Genomic DNA, 19,023 nt, shown 5'->3' on the forward strand with positions numbered 1-19,023 from the left:
GAATGACCCCCAATGCGGCGCTTAGTTGGCAGTGTGGGTTTTGAGGCCGCGTGGTGAGCCCGTTTGAGGCGAGAGCCCAGTGCGCGCGGACCCAGGACCGCCGGCAGGAGGGACTGGCCAGGGCACCTCGCCTGGAGATGGGGAGGGAGGCGCAGCGGGAGGCCCACAGCCTCCTCTTCCTCCGCCTTTGCCTGGTCCATCCTGCGGTCACCCTGCTACCCTGATTTCCTAGCAGGCAGCCTCTGCCTGCCGTCCTTTCTGTACCCCCGCTCCCCGCCCCCCGCGCCCATCCAGTCCCCAGAGACTGCTGGCCTGCAGGGTAAGGAGATTAGAGCTTCCGCGGGGAGAAGGGAGCGGATGCGGGCTTCGAGGGGCCCGGCTGGGGCTGGGGCAGCCCGGGACCGAGGAGCAGTGGGAACTGAACGGAGCTGCGCTGGGAGCGGTGGTCGGTGGAGGGCAAGATGCTCTGGAGGTGGGACGTGGGAGCTTCCGGTAGCCGATCTACCCTGAGAAGGAAGCAGGGAGGCGAGGGCACATGAGAACGCAAGGGAGCTCCGAGCCAGGGATGGAGGTCTGCCCCAAACTGAGCAGGGCCTCTCCCTTCAGGCCGGACTTGGCGTGATGGCGGAGAAGACTCTGGAGGCTGTGGTCTGTGGATTACGACCTGGCGCTGTGGCCTCGGCCGTGGCGCTGGAAGACGGGGCGGAGCCCCCCGTGCTGACCACGCACCTGAAGAAGGTGGAGAATCACATCACGGAAGCCCAGCGCTTCTCCCACCTGCCCAAGCGCTCGGCGGTGGACATCGAGTTCGTGGAGCTGTCCTATTCCGTGAGGGAGGGGCCCTGCTGGCGCAAACGGGGTAAGGGAGCAGTCTGGTGGGAACTGTGGGCCATGAGTTGCCCCTTGTGGAACAGGAGGCCTGGGTTTGTCCCCTGTTCTGCAAATCCTGCAGGAGCCAGTTCACTAAAATCTCAGCCCCTCACTTACTCTGCAGACAGCTGAGGTGCCAGGGTCTGAGCTCCCTTCACACCTGTAAGCACCATGGGACTCTAGGTTCAGTGGGTTATTTCCTCTTCTACCTTGAGGCTATTACTTCTGGTCCTTGAGGAGTTGTCCTTCTTTGTTTCGGGTAGAGCTTCTGCCTTCTAGGGTGGATATGAGAATGTCTGGGCTGTGTGGCAGCGGTCTATGGAGCACTGCTAATTTTAAAGGATGTTCTCATTCCTATCTTCTTACTTCATTCTTGCCAAAGTTCTCCGAGGCAGGGAGGGTGAAGGGTTGGTAGGACAGGTGACATCTTGTTGTTTAGTTGCTAAGTCTTATTGGACTCTTTTGAGACCCCATGGACTGTAGCCTTCCAGGTTCCTCTGTCCATGGGATTTCCCAGGCAAATTGGACTGGGTTGCAATTTCTTTCTCCAGATTTGCCCAACTCAGGAGCAGAACCTGGGTCTCCTGCTTTGCTGATGGATTCTTTACTTCTGAGCCACCTGGGAAGCCCTCTCTATGTTGCTAATATGAAAACTGAGGCCCAAAGAAGTTGAGTAACTTGACTGATGTCACACAGCTAACAAGTGGCAGTGTGAGGACCAGAAGTCAGGTTTCCCAGCTCTCCTTGCAGTGTTCCTTTCTCTCTCTTATCTTCCCTGTTAAGCATTCCCATCTCCACTGCTTCTCTCTTTAGGCCAGGTGAGTAATGGGATTGCCTGCGGCTCCAAATTCTCTGAATCCTCACCATCTCCCACCTTTTGCCCCTCACCCCTTCCCCCTGCCCTGGGCAGGTTTAGCTGGGAATAGAGAAGCTGGGGTTTCCCCAGAGCCTGGGTGTGGATCAGGGGTGGAGCTGGGACATTCTTCCTGAGGTTTAAGAAATGTTTGGGGTGCTTCAGAGCAGAGCTGAGCCTGCACTCTCTCTGTACTCCCTACCCTCACTCCCATGAGCGATCAAAAGAGCACAGGGTCTGAGTCACTAGGATTTGAGATATCTGGGCTCTCTGATCAGTGCCCTCGGTCCTGAGGCTAGTTTGGGGCACAATCAGGAGGGACCTGTTATTTCCTTAACCCTCAGTTTTAAGGACTTCCCTGGTGGCTCAGACGGTAAAGAATCTGCCCGCAATGCAGGAGACTGGGGTTCGATCCCTGGGTTGGGAAGATCCCCTGGAGAAGGGAAGGGCTACCTACCTCAGTATTCTGGCCTGGAGAATTCCATGGACAGAGGAGTGTGGGTGGTACAGTCCATGGGACCGCAAAGAGTTGGACATGACTGAGCAACTAACACTTTCAGTTTTAGGAGAAATGAAAACACAAAAGAAGTGTCTAGATGGGCCAACTCTCTGGTGGCTTCAACTCAACTCACCAGCCACAAATGGGCACCCCAACCAGGTCCTGCCCTCCTTTGCCCTTGCCAGCCCCATTCTGTTCTACTGGCCATTCTGCCATCTTTTGCATCCCTTGTCCCTCTCTCTGCCCTCTGTACTCCTCTCTCTGCCTGCTTTTCTCACGTGAATCCCTGTCCCTTTCTTTGGAGGACAGAGAGCGATTAGAGGCAGTGGTAAAGAATCTGCCTCTCGATGCAGGAGATGCAGAAGACACGGGTTTGATCCTTGAGTTGGAAAGATCACCTGGAGAAGGAAATGGCAACACACTCTAGTATTCTTGCCTAGAGAATCCCCATGGACAGAGGAACCTGGTGGGTCACAGTCCATGGGGTCACAAAGAGTTGAACACGACTGAGCACGCAGGCACATTCATTCATTTCAAGAGGAAAAAGAATAAGGGACATGGAGAAAGGGAGATTCTGACTTTCCCAGGTCAGAATTTGTCACCTGCCTCTCCTGATTATATATGACATTTCTTGATATTCAAAGCACTTTTCTATTAATTATTATTAATCTCACTTAGTAGTCATAATAACCTTATTTTGTCCTTGGGAGGAGATACTACTATCCTTATATTACAGATGAGGAAATGGAGGCCCTGAAAGAGTAAGTGACTTCATAAAATTGCAAAGAGAGTTATGGACGGAGGCAGAACCAGAACTCTGGTGGGTCTCCATCCTGAAAGCCTGGGAGGCGGGCCCTTCCCAGGTTGAGCAGTTGGAATCCAGCAGGAGTCCCAAGACATGGGTTCTTAGCCACTTGTAAGCTGCGTGATCTTGCGCAGACTGCCTACCCTTTCTTGCTCTCACTTTCCTCACCTATAAACAGGGATGATAAGAATACCCACCACATGGGCTTGTGCAGCTCAGTTGAGATGTTAGCCATGAAAATGCTTTGTGAAAGGCAAGCGTTAAGATGATTTTGAATTCAACGTCAGAGTTCAACAAGTGCTTTTTGGTGATTAAATGAGGGGAAGGTTCATCATTGCCAATTTCTTCCCCTGCCCAAGAAATCACTTCTTATGAGTAGCTCTGAGAGGCATATGCTGGTGTGCAAAACCGCACGTCTCTCTGATGGTGACGATGACTGAAGCAGAGGGTTGGAATTCATGACGTCCCTTCCCAAGTAAAGAACTTGCTATGTGACCTTGGGTGTCACTGGATCTCTGGGTCCTAGCTGCCTCATCCGTGTTGCTATAGCAGTGACTGAGACAATGAGCTTTGTAAACCAGAAAGCACCATCCAGGCAGTTAGTATGATCAGGATCTCACAGTGGGCACCAGAAGATCCCCTGTCTGATGGAATGTGTTCAGAAGGACAGCTGGGTGCTGTGGAGGGAGGGTGAAAGATCACATCCCTTCACTGCCTCTGCTAAGGAGGTAGAATGGAGAGGGAATTGGGCTCCACAGGGGACGGAAGAGAGTGGTAGTGAGTGTTGGCTGGTAGGGATTGGTGTTTCAACCTCACTGAGGCAGGCCTGTAAGCAGGGCAGGCAAGGCCAGCCTCCTTGGCTTCATCTTTCCTCTCCACCCCCTTGTCTCGGCAGTTGACCCTGTGGAATCTCTGCCCTGTGCTCCCTGGATTGTATCACATATATGTTGTTATACAGCGGTGTTTTCCTCCCAGAGCCTGGAAAGCCTCTGCCTTCCTTTTCCATTTTGAAATGCTGCTCATTCCTCAACACTTAGCTCAAAGCCACCTCTTCCATGAAGTCATTTCTGATTTTCCCCTTGTCCCTCTACCCTCATCAGTTCTATTTTCTAAATTCTCATTGCACAAGACTTATGCTTCTATGATAACCCTTACTTGATCTTTCTTCAGATCTATAGATGATTTCTGTTTAAAAAATTACTCGTTATTTATGTGACTACTGGGTCTTAGTTGCCACACGTACTATCTTCAGTCTCCATTGTGGCATGCGGGATCTTTAGCTGTGGCATGCAAACTCTTGGTTGGGACATGGGGGATCTAGTTCCCTGACAAGGGGTTGAAACTGGGCCCCCTGTATTGGGAGTGCAGAGTCTTGGCCACAGGATCACCAGGGAAGTCCCCATAGATGTTTTCTTGTCCATCTCTTTTACTTGGACTATCACTGTCTTGAGTGCAGGAACTGTCTTCCTCTTTTTTTGGATTGAGTGTCTGATACAGTGTTTGGAATGATCAATAAGCATTGTCACATGGAATTGACATTAAAATGTCACTTGCTTTTAATGCGCTGTATGTACCAAGTACCGTGTCATGTACTTTACACACACATATATATATATATATATATATATTTCTTTATTTATGGCGGTGTTGGGTCTCTGTTGCTGTGCAGTCTTTCTCTAGTTGTGGCGAGCAGGGGCCACTCTCCAGTTGCCGTGCGAGGGCCTCTCATTGCGGAAGCCTCTCCTGTTGCAGAGCACAGGCTCCAGGGTGTGCAGCTTCAGGAACCGTGGCACATGGGATCAGTAGCTGTGCACAGGCTTAGTTATTCTGTGGCATGTGGGATCCTCCCAGTACAGGAATCGAACCCATTTCTCCTGCATTGGAGGATTCTTTACTGCTAAGCCACCAAAGAAGCCCTACTTTACATATATTATCTCAATGAACCTTTACAGCAACCCAGTGAGGTAGATAGTATCTATCTCACAATGAGGCACCTTACAAATGAGGCACCTGGAGCTCAGAGAGGTTAAGCAGCTTGCCGCAGGTCACACAGCTAGCTGGTAGGTGTGGAGTCAGAATTTGAATACAGATCCAACTGACTCCAAATGTGTACTCTTAATGCATATGCTGCCTCCCAGTGAGTGAAAGGTGAGATTTTACTGGGCCACATTCGGGGCTGCAGAGATAAGCCTGGTGGGGAGACAGAGCACGCTGATGAAGGACTTTTAGAAGGAGGCCAAGGCTCTGAGAGCACACATTCAGAACACTTACTGAGCATCTAGTACATGCCAGCCAATCTGCTAAGGTTACAAAGATGAGTCACACATAGACCCTGTCCCCAAGGAGCTGACTGACTAAGAGGCTGGTGGAGGGGGCTGAGGGGCAGGCACCTCAAGGAACAAACACACTGGCATATGAGAAGTGCCGTGGGAATACAGGACAGTTAGCTGGCTCAGACTGGAAGATTGGAAACGTCTTCCTGGAGTGGGTAAGAGAGTGACCGCCGTGTTTGTAGAAGAGAAGTAGGGTCTTCTGTTGGTTCCCCTCTCCATACCCATCCATCGCATGTGGGGGTTTTCCCAAGGCTTTCAGAAGAGCACTGTCACGTTGGGTACGTTGACATTAGTGGTGGTTGCTTCTAGGGGGACAGAATGAGAGGGTACAAGTCATCATGGGCGCTTTGAGGGTCACTCTGCCATCCTAACCAAGTCACAGTGGGTAGAGACTGCTTAGTTCACTGATAGCCATGGCTCCTAAGAGTTTGAGGTGTCTCTGTTCATTGAAGCGCTGATCAAAAGTTCCTCCCTCCCTCCCACATTGCAGGTTATAAGACCCTCCTTAAGTGCCTATCAGGTAAATTCTGCTGCCGGGAGATGATTGGGATCATGGGCCCCTCAGGGTCTGGCAAGTCCACACTCATGAACCTCTTGGCAGGATACAGGTACGGACAAGGCTGGGGTAGAGTGGGGGCAGGGCCCAGGAAGAGAGGTACCCTGGGGAGCACCGAAGAGGTTCTGAAGTGACCCTGACCTCCATCCCTAACTGATGTTCCTGCAGGGAGTCTGGAATGAAGGGGCAGATCCTGGTCAATGGGAAGCCGCGGGAACTGAGGACCTTCCGCAAGATGTCCTGTTACATCATGCAGGAAGACACCCTACTGCCACACCTCACGGTGCTGGAAGCCATGATGGTGAGAGCTGGTCAGCCATGGCCTCCTCCCAGTCCCCCAGGCGCCTGCTATCCCCACCCTTTCCAATGGCCAAGGGGCCAAGGCTGTGCCCGCCCCCCACGCATATCTGATCTGCCCCATCTCTGGGCCCCAGGTCTCTGCTAACCTGAAACTGAATGAGAGGCAGGAGGTGAAGAAGGAGCTGGTGAGTCGGGGGTGGGGGTTGGGGTGGGGGGGGAGACAAGGCAGCTGCCCTTCCCAGGCCCCGAGGTCTGGGCTGCCCTCGATTCGGGTGGGAGGAGAGCGGTGGCCAAGGCTGGGACGCTGGGTTTAAGGGAGATGCCTATTTAAATTGGGGTGGTGGCCAAGTGGTTAAGACTCCACACGTCCCTTGCAGGGGTCCCAGGTTCCATCCCTGGTCAGGGAACTAAGATCCCACATGCCGTGCTGGGTGGCCAAAAAAATAAAACAATTTGACAAAATTTTTGAATAAATAACTACATCAGGGTGGTGCTGGGGGGAAGCAGAGACTCTGGAGCTGACCTGGGCTGGATTGTGGTGACGGGCCAGGTGACGGAGATCCTGACGGCGCTCGGCCTGCTGTCCTGCTCCCACACGAGGACAGCCCTGCTCTCTGGGGGGCAGAGGAAGCGCCTGGCCATCGCCCTGGAGCTGGTCAACAAACCACCTGTCATGTTCTTTGACGAGCCCACCAGGTAGTTCTCCCCTCCTCTCCTACTGGGCTGCCCCCTCCCCTCAGCCCAGAGCCAGAACTGGAGGCTGCATCTGCTCCACTGCTGGAGAGCAGAGCACGTGTTTGCAGCCTCCTGGGGCCAGAGAAGGGCTCCCCCCCTGCCAAGCCTGTTGCCTAGCAGCCCTATCCTTCACCCTCGCAGAAATCTCCATGTCCTCCCTGACTGATTCTCCCCCACAGCCAATCAATCACAGAGCCTTGCTGAGTCTGCCTTCTTCCTCCATCTCTCAGATTCACCCCACCCCCATTCTTAGTGCCAGCGCTTACATTCAGGACATCATCCACTCTTGCCTGCATTTCTGCAACTGACTCCTCTCTCCTCGTCTCCAGTCTCTCCAAGCCCACCTTCCTCCACACTGCAACCAGAGTGAACTTTCTCTGGCAATACTCACTCCTCTGCTTAAAAAATGCAACGATTCGCATTTGCCCCCAGAATAAAGGCAGACGACTTACAAGGTCCGGGGCTGAACCTCCTTCTCTGGCCTCGCATCTTGCTTCACGCTGTCTTGTGTGTTATGCTCTAATAAGATTGAATCGCTTATTATTCTCTTCGTCAAGCCATGTGTTCCATGCCTCTGAGCCTTGCACATGCTGTGTCTTCTGCCTGGAATGCCCTTCACCACTGCACCCGTCCTTGCCCCCTCACTTGGCTTAGCTCTTTCTTCTGCCAGACTCACTCAGGAACCTCCTCTGACTCCTGTCCCAAACCTTTGTACAGCGGAGGTGAATTCTCCCCTACTTTTCACCCCCTGTTTCTACAGCATGGTCCACATTGGCTCAGATGATCTGTGAATTTCTCTCTCTCTCTCCCTTCCAACCAGAGTCTATGTCTTATTTATTTGTCCTTGTAATCCCAGTGGCTGGCATTCAACAAGTGCTTAATAATTGCGTGTTGCACCTAACCGTAGTCTGGGCTTCTTGGTACCTCCAAACGCCCGAATCATACAACGTGGATGGGATATAGGGGTGGCCAGAGTGACCCCCTTCCTGCCAGCTCCCTCGCCCTCATAGCAGCTGCCCCATCCAGACACTCCCTTGGCCATACCCACCTCACCCTGCCCCCTGGTGGCCTCTCTCTGGACAGTGGGCTGGACAGTGCCTCCTCTTTCCAAGTGGCGTCCCTCATGAAGTCCCTGGCCCAGGGGGGCCGAACCATCATCTGCACCATCCACCAGCCCAGTGCTAAGCTCTTTGAGATGTTTGACAAGGTGAGGGTCTCTGGGACTCAAAGGTGACTGGCCAGCGATGGGGAGAGGGCCGGCAGTCAGTCAAGGTGTGGTGGGACCTGCCTGACCCACTCGTGCTATTTTCCTTGCCCTTCTTTTTCCGCCTCAGCTCTACATCCTGAGCCAGGGTCAATGCATCTTCAAGGGCATGGTCACCAACCTGATCCCCTATCTGAAGGGGCTTGGTTTGCACTGCCCCACCTACCACAACCCGGCTGACTTCAGTGAGTAGGGGCCTGGTGGTCTAGGCTGGGATATGGTGGCAGGCCAAACCTAGGGGTCCAGATCATGTACTTGGACCTCCCGGGGGCAGAGATCTCACTGTCACCTGCCTTCCACACACACTCAAGGAACGGCTGGCTTGCCCTTGGGAAGCAAGGAAAGATCTTAGCTGAGTGCACCCCCTCTGTGTCCCCCAGTCATCGAAGTGGCCTCTGGCGAGTATGGAGACCTGAACCCCCTGCTGTTCAGGGCTGTGCAGAATGGGCTCTGTGCCATGGTAGAGAAGAACAACGGCCCTGAGAAGAATGAGGTTCCTGCCCTCTGTCCCCCTTGCCCTCTGGTGAGTAGGTTGAAGGGAGCAGGATGCGGAGGTGGGGAGGGAAGACAGGACCGTGGACATGGCCCAGCCAGAGAGGCTGTGCCCCAGAGGCATCCCAACCACTGGGTACTAGAAAGAACCCAGGACTTGGAATAGACCTACTATTAGCTGTGTGACCTCGGGCCCATTACTTAACCTCTCTGAGCTTCGTCTTTCTCTTTCATTTTTTTGTTCAACAAACTCTTACCAAGCACCTGTAGTGCCGCCTGGTAAGCAAGGTTGACTCTGTCTCTGGCCTCATGGCCAGTGTGGTTTACTGTCATCTTTAGCTTGGGGGTGATGATACTTATTTCACAGGCTTATTGGGAGGACTAATTAGATTAGTCACACAAAGCTCTTCCTACTCTAGCTGGCTCTTTTCCTTAAATGAGATACTGTGACCCCAGGGGACTAGGAGGGTTATTGTTGCTGTTGTCATCATCCCATTGTTAAAAACATTATCGTGAAACTGGTTGTATAAAGGTATAATGCCCTTAGGATAAATGTATTCAATGGATTAAAATTTCCCCAGAATGACTGGGGAACTCCCTGGCAGTTCAGTGGTTAGGACTCTGTGCTTTCATTGCCTAGGGTGTGGGTTCAATCCCTGTTTGGGGCACTAAGATCCCACAAGCCCCGCAGCTCAGTCAAATAAAATAAAGTTTAAAAATAAACAACTGGTCTATTAGTAGCCACCACAGGTGTCCTTGACTCCCCTTCGGTCTCCTCCCTCCCCACTTCTGTTACTCCCTCTTTGTGTCTTTCTGAATCTCACTCTGATTCACACCTCTAAGGCCAGCTTCCAGGTACCCAGCTCAGTGGTGGAGAATTCTGGAGGACCCTTGTCCCTGGGGACAGGCTCAGGGGTTTTCCCACCGACTGACCTGGCTTCGTGGTGGGTGGGTGGGGTGGGCTCACCTGATCCAATTTCCTCTCCCCAGGAAGTGGATACCATTGAAAGCCACACCTTTGCCACCAGCACCCTCACACAGTTCTGCAACCTCTTCAAAAGGAGCTTCTTGTCCATCCTCAGGGACCTGGTAAGACATCAAGTTGGAGGAGGGGGAGGCTGGTGTTGGCCTGGCCTTGTGTGTGTAGGATACCAGCAATGGAGATGGTGATGGGGCCCTCTCCCAGTGCTCCTGTGGTTCTCTGTGCCTGTGAGGGCACACCCACGTTCCTAGGCAAGTGTGACTCACCCATCCCTAGCCTGTGCTCCATCCTCTCTCCTCATGATCATCCCTCACACAGGTCCTGACCCACGTGCGGGTCATATCCCATGCGGTGATTGGTGTGCTCATCGGTCTCGTCTACCTGCAAACTGGCAACGATGCCAACAAGGTCTTAAACACCACCGGCTGCCTCTTCTTCTCCATCCTTTTCATCACGTTTGCCGCCATGATGCCAACTGTGCTCACCTGTGAGCTGAGATGCCCTGGGCATGGACAGGTGTGGGGAGCACGGGGTAGGGTCAGGTGCTATGCTTCATCAGCCTGTGTCTTCAGTCCCCTTAGAGATGGCAGTCTTCCTGAGGGAGCATCTCAACTACTGGTACAGCCTCAAAGTGTATTTCCTGGCCAAGACCATGGCTGATGTGCCCTTCCAGGTGAGCCTCTTCCTCCTACCTCCCTGCTGCCTCCCTCCTGGCTTGCTCCTTCCATCCTTGCTTCCTGGCCCCCCTCAACCTTGTTATGTGCCATCCTTTCCTTCACTTCTACTCACTTAGCAAGAGGTGGTGAATACCAGCCATGTACCAGGCGCTTTGTCAGGTACTGGGGATGTAGCGACGAACATGACGGAAGTAGTCTTGACCTCATGGACTTTATGTTCCAGTGGGAATGAGAGGACAAACAACACTTGATGGAAATAATAGCCCTACAAATGACTCTTACTCAGGGCAATAGAGAACAGCATGGGCTCTGGAGCCTTGCTGCTCCTTGTTAGCTGTAAGACACTGGGCAAGTCACCTAATCTCTCTTTGCTTCAGTGTCTCCATTTGTAAAATAGAATGAAGATAATCTCTACCTTGGGATTTTTTATGAGAATGAAATGAGTCAATACAGGTAAAGTCCTTAGAATAGTGCTTGGCACATACTGAAGTACCCAGTAATGTTTGCTGGGTTTGACTGTTATGGCCACCACCACCCTCTTCCAAGCACCAGAGTCACCGATGATCCATAGGGTACCTTTGAGCAAATTCAAAGAGGTGTCCCTTCCCCAGGGCGAGGGTGCACCGTGCCAGGGTGAGAAGAGTACAAGCTGGGGCTTGGCTTCTGGTTGCCTCTTGGTTGAGTGCCTTGTACAGAGAACAACCCTCGCTACTGTCCTTGGTAGTCTCGGTCCCTGTTGCCCAGGAACTGATGGGGGCAAAGGGCTCCCCAGGTGGCGCTAGTGGTAAAGAACCCGCCTGCCAATGCAGGAGACATGAGAGACACAGGTTCAGTCCCTGGGTTGGGAAGATCTCCTGAAGGAGGGTATGGCAATCCACCCCGATATTCTTGCCTGGAGAATCTCATGGACAGGGGAGCTTGGTGGGCTGTGGTCCATAGGGTTGCAAAGAGTTGGACACGACTGAAGTGACTTAGCACGTACAGAGGGACAATAGGCTCTCATATGTAAAGTAATTAACAATATAAGGAATATGCTGGTCCAGATAGGATGGATCTTCAAAGAAGTCACCAGGCCTGCCTGAGTCTGAGTGGGCCTGATGGAAGATGAATGAGGTTCTTAGATCCAGGGAAGCAGACACATGTCAAGTTCATGTGACAGCATGAGCAGGAGTACAGAGGACCAGGCATGGACACTCTGGCAATTGCTGTCCTAACGGCTTCTGCCTGGCTGGAGTTGAGGGTCTTGGCCACTGCCCAGCCCCGTGCCTGCTCCCCAGGTGATATGCCCAGCTGTGTACTGCAGTATCATGTACTGGATGACAAGCCAACCGGCTGAGACCGGCCGCTTCCTGCTCTTCTTAGCCTTGGGTGCCGCCACGGCCTTGGTGGCCCAGTCTTTGGGGATGCTGATTGGAGCAGCCTCCAATTCCCTACAGGTGAGGGGCTGGCACATGGGGACCCCACAGAGAGGGGTCGGAGTCTGGTGGGAGGAAGCAGGGGCTGGCCGAAGGAATGGGATGAATCTCTGGGAAGCCTGGGCACCCCCCCCCAACCCCGGTCCTGAGTCTGTCCTGGTCACCCCTGTGATGGCCCGGTCCCCTTCCCTCCCCTGCAGGTGGCCACCTTTGTGGGTCCCGTGAGCGCTATCCCTGTCCTCTTGTTCTCCGGTTTCTTCGTCAGCTTCGAAACCATCCCTCGTTACCTGCAGTGGAGCTCCTACCTCTCCTATGTCAGGTCAGTGCCCCCCCCTACCATCTGCCCCTGTTCCTCCTTGCAGGAGGTCGTGCCTCTGGGTGAGAGATTGCACCTGGCCTCTGGCAGGTTTCCCAGGTGGCAGGGGCCCCATGCTCTGCATCCTGCTCTGATGCCTGTGATTGCCTAGGTATGGCTTCGAGGGTATGTTGCTGATCATATATGGCATGGAGCGAGAAGACCTGAGCTGCGTGACGGAACAGTGCCCTTTCCAGAAGCCACAGAGCGTCCTCCAAGCCATGAAAGTTGAAGGTGGCAAGCTCTATGTGGACTTCCTGGCCTTGGGCATCTTCTTCCTATTCCTGCGACTGCTGGCATACCTTGTGCTCCGCTACCGAATCAAGTCCCAGAGATAGAGCTTTGCCCTGGCCTGGGCCCCAGCCCTTCGGGACTGTTTTAACCTTTTAGACTTGGGCCCTCCCCTCTCTCAGCTCCTTTGCAGGCTGCTGTCAGACTGCGCTCCCAGCCTTGCCCTAGGGGTGGTGGTGCCAGGCCTCTCTGCCATGCCCAGCAGTCTTTCCAAGTTGATGCGGTCTGTAGCTTCCTCCCTTTTCTCTCCAACACCTGCATGTGAAGACCACTAGGAGGCTGCCACCCTTCTTCCAGCACTGCCCCGACACCCACCTCTGTTGTCTGCCTGGGAGCCCCAGGCTCTCCAAGCCCCCTCTTACAATTGACCAAAGTGGCCCCCCTTTTGGGTCCCACCACACAAGTGTTTGTAAACTGGCTGTTATAAGGTTGGGGTTCTAGGGCTGGGTCCCAGTGAGGTCCCCTGGATGTCCTGTTGGAACAGGGCAGGGACCCGCTCTGGAAGTCTGTTCTTCCTTCTCCTCACCTCTCTCCACCCCTAGACCCTGGCTGATCTGGGCAATCTGTTGGGACAGGTGTCTGGATCTGTCTGGACCATCCCTCCCAGTCCTAGGGGTTGGAGAGGCGCCTGGCACCTTGGGCTGTCCCCTGGACCCCTCTGGTGGGGGCTGGGCCTGTGGCTCCTCTGCAATAATGTCTCTGTTTCTTTCCCATCTGTTGCTGGAAGTGGAGAATGCACTTTATTCCGGGGTGGGGGTGTGTGGAGGGGGTAGTGGTGAGTGGGCCAAGACTCAAGCCTCCTTTCTTGCTGTTCATGTGGTCCCGCAGTGCTCCCTCCCCTCTGTTGATTTACAGGCACATATACACTACGCAAACAGGCAATCTCAACCCTACACACATTCTCCATGCCCCGGATGGCTCAGAGGAAGGGTGATGGTGGCATGGTGGTGGCAGGTGCTGTGGGGAGGCCAAAGCCAGCCTCTTCCTGGGGCTCCCACTTTGACTCAGGATGAGGCTGGTGCTGCCCAGGCTGTCTCCAGGAGCTGCAGGTGTCTCCCCGCTGGTCTTCCCTCCTTCCCAAGCCTGCGCTGGCACAGGGTACCAGCTCCCTGGCGTTCAGGACCCCACACAGGCACGAGCACGAGCATAAGTTGGACGTGGTCACTGCCACCCCATGGCTCTTCTTTTGTGTGTCAAGCTGGCAAGGTCACTCCTCCACCCCTTCCATGACCACTTGCTGCTCATTCAAACTCCTGTCTATGTCCTGCTACCTGCTTCCTATCAGCCAAGATGGGCCCTGGGTGTCAGAGCAGCATGGCCGGGGCACCAGAGCGACAGGGGCACCTAGCACATGTCTGACTTTCCTGGGATGGCTGGGGTGCAGGCTCGTTCTACTTCTGATTTCCTCTTCCCCTAGGGCACTTATCACCCTTTCTTCCTGTGCACATACCTCTCGACCTTCCTTACCCTGCAACGGATTCTCCCCATCACACGGAGATGCCCATTGTATTTGTGGGATTTCACTCATTATTAATAAAACCTATATTTATACAGTATGCTGTGTGGAAATGTGTGTGGATCTGGCACTCGTTACTATGGGCTATGAGGCGGTCTTCAAAGCTCTTGCCAAGAATTCTATGCACTTTAGGGAGCTGTGGCAACGGAGGGGACGTCCTAGACGGAAATCAAGCTGGTGAGTTTGTAACTTGTGAGATATCTGTATTATGCGCCACATATTACAAATGCTTATGTTCACTGTCTCAAGGGAGTCTCAGACCAAACCGCATGATCTCTTGTGACAACCCATTTTGCAGATAAGAGAACGGAGACTTGGGTTAAGTAACTTGCCAAAGGGCCCTGAGCTAATGCAAGTGGGAATCAGCTCTGGCAACCAGGTCTTCTGCCTCCTGCCTCATCCTTGGCATCAGCTGATGATGCTTTTTTATGGTGGATCTGCAAGCTGTGTGCTTCCCAGGTGGCACTAGTGGTAAAGAATCTGCCTGCCAACGTAGGAGACTCCAGAGACGTGGGTTCGATTCCTGGGTGGGAAAGATCCCCTGGAGGAGAAAAGGCAACCCACTCCAGTATTGTTGCCTGGAAAATTCCATGGGCAGAGGAGCCTAGAGGGCCGCAGAGTCAGACACAGCTGAGCACACACATACATACACACACATACAAGCTCTGTGCATGGGTTCTGGGTCTGTTGCATGGGTGTGTTCTTGCCTGTCTGATAGCTGGCTCTCTTTTCAGACTCACTGAACCCTGGTTCCCCGATTGTGAGCATGGGAGAGAGGGGAGGGTTAGGAGTCGTGAAGGCAGTGAGAAGCAGAAAGCTCCAGGGGCCTAAGCCCCAGGATAAGAGTGGCAGGGACCCCACTGAGCTCAGCACAGCTTTCCCCATTTCCTCTTCACTTCTTTCCTACTGAGCCACACTTCCAGGGCCAACCCATCAGCCCTGAGGACTGCTCTAAACCATTTGGTGTTGTCTGGGGGCTCTGAAGACCTCCGGTACCGTAATTTTTTATGTCTCAGCACAGAGAAGATAGAAATGATTCATTAAAATAGGATGCTCATGAGACTTACAAGCAGGCGGGCAAGTGATGCTTTACCCAGAACTTACTGGGCTACAGTTTTATAATCAAATGAAAAATGAGGAAGGGGATAACTTCTTTGTCTTTGACATTGTGCTTCTATCATCAACTCCTTCTCCAGGTTGAGCAGGGGAGTTTTCTTGTCCCTATATGGTCAAGCTAGGTCCACAGATTATGGACCAAATTTTGTTTATGTGTGCAGGGAGAATGTCCTAGGAATCATTAACCGTTGTTTTCTTGTTGGAGCATGTCTTGTGCTTCTGTTGTATGGTTTCACTGCTAAACAAGCCTGTGTGGTTTTGTGGTTAAGCAAACCTGCTTTCTTGAGTACCCATTAACTTACAGGGGTCTCCCATGTTTTTTTACTTACAATTGCCTAGTGGGATTAACTATTTAATCACCTACTTTGTCCCTATCATTGTGGCCTGAAATTTGAAGTAGGCAATTGTCTGGAAGGCCTTAAGGGCTAGTAGCAGGATTACCCAAGAAGGAATACGTTGTCTCACCCTCTTCCCTCCTGATCCTGAGCTTGGGGACTGAAGAAAAGGGCAGCATCAGTCCTGCCAGTTGCCTAGAGTACCCTAGTAGTGCCACAGGCAGAGCTAAGTGCCCTGGGCTAGAGTAGGGCCCAATCTATGACTGGCTGGGTGCTTGGCTGGAGATGGACTACCTGAGTTTCTTATGGGGGTGGGCGTGGGGTTTGGGAAGCAGGAAGTCTGAGTCCTAGCTCCTGGAATTCTAGTTAGCTTTAAGGGCCACTCTGGGTGCCACCTTCTCCCTGGCATAATGCCAATAGATGGCTCCCGTAAGTCAGAAGGCACAAAACCCCACCACTATATAGTCTTTAAGATTCTTCCTCTTTACTTTCTCTCTCTCTTAATATTTATTTATCTGGCTGTATCGCGTCTTCGTTGCAGCATGTGGGGTCTAGTTCTCTGACCAGGGATTGGACCCAGCGGCCCTGCATTGGGAGCGCAGAATCTTAGCCACTGGACAATCAGGGAAGTTCCTTCTTTCTCTTTAAAGATGAAATTTAAAATACTTTCAAAAGAGTAACACTTATAAGTTCACACATTTGTGTATTCCCTTAGGAGCTAAAGGAAATGAACAGCCATTCCAGAGCCAGCAAGAGCCATTCAGGCACAGAGACCATTCGTAGAGTGGCTCACCTAATTCCGAAGAAAGTACTTTTGTTTCTTGCAGCAACCCCCTGAGGCTGAGAGGAGGAGTATGATCATTTCCTCCGTTTACAGAGAAGGAAACCAAGGCATGGAGAAGTGCTTTGAGCAAGCCCTCAAGTTGCTATGCTCTTGCCGCCGAGAGCCTTCTCAATTTCTACTCCCAGTCCCAGTAACCTGCGGAGGTGCAGGGCGGCTTTCAAACAGGTTTTGAAATGGACCCACTCTCCCTGAATGCCAGCCTTCCTGGGCCCAGAGATCGTTTCCTTCAACACGGTGCCGCCTTCTGGTTAGGGTCTGTGCAAGGTACAGGAGGACAGAGAGGACCAAGGCACTTCTCCGAGCTGTGGCTCTGTGGCACCTGCTGCCCCATCCTGAGGTCAGACGACAGAGCATGTGCCCGCAGCATGACTCACAGTGCTTCTGTCTGCAAGAGGCCAGTCAAATTATAAGTCATTAATAAAGCTTACGTGGTTGCCATACCCGCTGAGGGGGCGGGGGAGGGAAATGGTTTGTTCTGTACCCCCAGAGGCCTGTCTGCCTCACGTGGCTAGGGAAGTGGAGTGAAGCTAGAGGAGCCCCCCAGGCCCTAAAGCCATGTTCCCAGGGTCGCTCTGCCTCCTCTCCCCTCATCCCTTACCCCTCCCACTCCCTGTTCAAAACTCTGTTGAAATCAAATGTGTTGTCTTCCTGGTGTCTGGAATGCCTTTTCATTCCTTGGTTTTTTAAGAAAAAATTTAACTGACGTATTATTGATTTACAGTGTCTCAGGTGTATAGCAATGTGATTCAGTTATATATATAATTAATATATATATTCTTTTTCAGGTTCTTTTCCATTATAGGTTATTACAAGATATTGAATATAATTCCCTGTGCTATTTGCTGTTTATCTACTTTGTTTTTACTTTTTATTTAAACAAAGTATTTATTTATTTGACTGGTGCTCGGTCTTAGTTGTGGCAAGTGGGATCTTCCATCTTTGTTGAAGCACGTGACACCTTTTAGTTGTGGCATGTTGGATCTAATTCTCTGACCAGGGATTGAACCCGGGCCCCCTGCAGTGGGAGCATGGAGTCTTAGCCACTGGACCTCCAGGGAAGTCCCTGCTTATCTGTTTTATATGTAGTAATGTGTATCTGTTAATACCAAACTCCAAATGTATCCCTCCCTTCCCTTTCCCCTTTGGTAACCATAAGTTTGCTTTTTATGTCTGTTAGTTTATTTCTGTTTTATAAATAAGTTCATTTTTTAAATTAATTTATTTTTAATTGGAGGGTAGTTGCCTTACAATATTGTGTTGGTTTCTGCCATACATCAGCATGCATCAGCCATAGATATATATATATGTCCCCTCCCTCTTGAACCTCCCCCTTGTATTTTTTTTTTAGATTCTGCATATAAGTGATATCATATATTTGCCTTTCTCTGTCTGACTTCACCTAGTATGATCATCTCTAGGTCCATCCATGTTGCTGCAAACATCATTATTTCATTGTTTTTTTGGGCTGAGTACCATCTTATTTAAGATCCACTTCAAATGTCACTTCCGGGTCATAGTCAGTTAGTAACTTCCTCTCCCAGACTTTCCTAAGGCTTCTTCTGCCTCTGAAGAACTGTCCTTTGGGTCCCCTAGAGGGGAGCTGCTCTGGTCTGGTCCTTGTTCTTCTTGTTGTTCGGTCTTAGCCCAACACCACGTGTTTGGTGAAAGAACAGATGTTTACATGGACAAGTGAATCCTCAGCCTAGATGGAGGGTAGAGATTGAGTCAGGAGACAGATGGGCTCCAGGCTAGACATTGACAACTGGCCTCCTGTTTGCATTTCACGGGGCTGGAAGAAGCAGGCTTCAGCCTGGATAGCTAACAACTGTTTGCAATTCCTGATATAAGAGATAGGTAGGCTCCAGTTGAGGAATTTATAATCAGCCTCCTGTTTGCACTCCAAAATGGAACAACAGAAGCAGGGTAAATAGCCAGTGGTTATCTCTTGTGACCACCTTTAGGTAATAGTCATGGAAATAATCAAGGTAATAGTCATGGCAAGGACAAAGAGGTGCAAAACTCTGCTCGAGGAAAGGATTAAGGGATCTCCACTCCCCCTTTTTGGGACAAAGGAGACAGGACACATGTGCAGAAAGGCTCCTTGAGGGTCAAAAGTCAGGGGATAATTCCAGGCAATAATGAATGAGTCCTGTGCCTCCCAGAAGCCTTCACTTCGAGATAAATCTTGACTGAGGGATGCCTGTGAACCAGGGGAGGGTCCCAGGGTAGGTCAGGTGTAGAAAAAGAAACCAGATAATTGAGTGAAGGAAGACAAAGCCCCAGACGACCTGACCTATACAAATGACTTCACTGCTCTTCCACTGCACTCCTCCCCTCTAAGGGGTACGCCCCTTCTTTCCGGGTGTGCATCTCTGCCTGGCTTCTGCCTTAACTCGAAACAAAGCATTTCTCTATATGCTCTCCCGCCTGTTGTGCTATGTCTCTAATGATACTCGGTACCTACATTTACAATTTCTGCCACTGTGATACATGTATTTTTCACTGGGGGCAAAGATCCAGGGAAAAATGTTTTCTAGCCTCTAGCCCTTGCTGGTCTGGTGGCTAGGATCCAGGCTACCCAGGTTCAGTTCCTGGAGAGGGAATTAAGATCTTGCTTCAAGCCACTGCTCACTGCTGCCTCGCTGAAATCAAGATCACAAAGCCCCCTTCCCAGCGCCGCCCGGCTGCCTCTCTACCAGTTCCCTATAGCTGCCTCACTGAAATCAAGATCACAAAGCCCCCTTCCCAGCCCCGCCTGGCTGCCTCTCTACCAGTTCCCTATTGC

At 51.8% G+C, this 19,023-nt stretch overlaps 1 protein-coding gene across 2 annotated transcripts in view; it reads left to right on the top strand.

Moving 5' to 3' along the window:
- LOC148775564 (ATP-binding cassette sub-family G member 4-like) overlaps nucleotides 1–13,977 on the top strand; it is a 60,707-nt gene extending 46,730 nt beyond the window's left edge. Inside the window, exons 2-15 of one of the 2 annotated variants that reach the window (XM_088843003.1) lie at nucleotides 607–859; nucleotides 5,851–5,968; nucleotides 6,085–6,217; nucleotides 6,351–6,401; nucleotides 6,767–6,912; nucleotides 8,035–8,158; nucleotides 8,286–8,400; nucleotides 8,596–8,738; nucleotides 9,698–9,796; nucleotides 10,008–10,176; nucleotides 10,262–10,362; nucleotides 11,644–11,802; nucleotides 11,982–12,100; nucleotides 12,249–13,977. In XM_088843003.1, the coding sequence (XP_088699129.1) occupies nucleotides 607–859; nucleotides 5,851–5,968; nucleotides 6,085–6,217; nucleotides 6,351–6,401; nucleotides 6,767–6,912; nucleotides 8,035–8,158; nucleotides 8,286–8,400; nucleotides 8,596–8,738; nucleotides 9,698–9,796; nucleotides 10,008–10,176; nucleotides 10,262–10,362; nucleotides 11,644–11,802; nucleotides 11,982–12,100; nucleotides 12,249–12,474 (1,956 nt within the window). In that variant the 3' untranslated portion in view covers nucleotides 12,475–13,977. Of the gene's footprint in view, nucleotides 1–606; nucleotides 860–3,314; nucleotides 5,084–5,850; nucleotides 5,969–6,084; nucleotides 6,218–6,350; nucleotides 6,402–6,766; nucleotides 6,913–8,034; nucleotides 8,159–8,285; nucleotides 8,401–8,595; nucleotides 8,739–9,697; nucleotides 9,797–10,007; nucleotides 10,177–10,261; nucleotides 10,363–11,643; nucleotides 11,803–11,981; nucleotides 12,101–12,248 lie in introns of those variants that run through there. The other variant, XM_088843004.1, reaches the window with a different exon arrangement.
- The last annotated feature ends 5,046 nt before the right edge of the window (nucleotides 13,978–19,023 follow it).

The sequence above is a fragment of the Moschus berezovskii genome, chromosome 14 (genome assembly GCF_049115385.1).
Source record: "Moschus berezovskii isolate FMDL1 chromosome 14, NW_MosBer_1.0, whole genome shotgun sequence".
In the NCBI taxonomy this organism is placed as follows: Eukaryota; Metazoa; Chordata; class Mammalia; order Artiodactyla; family Moschidae; genus Moschus; species Moschus berezovskii.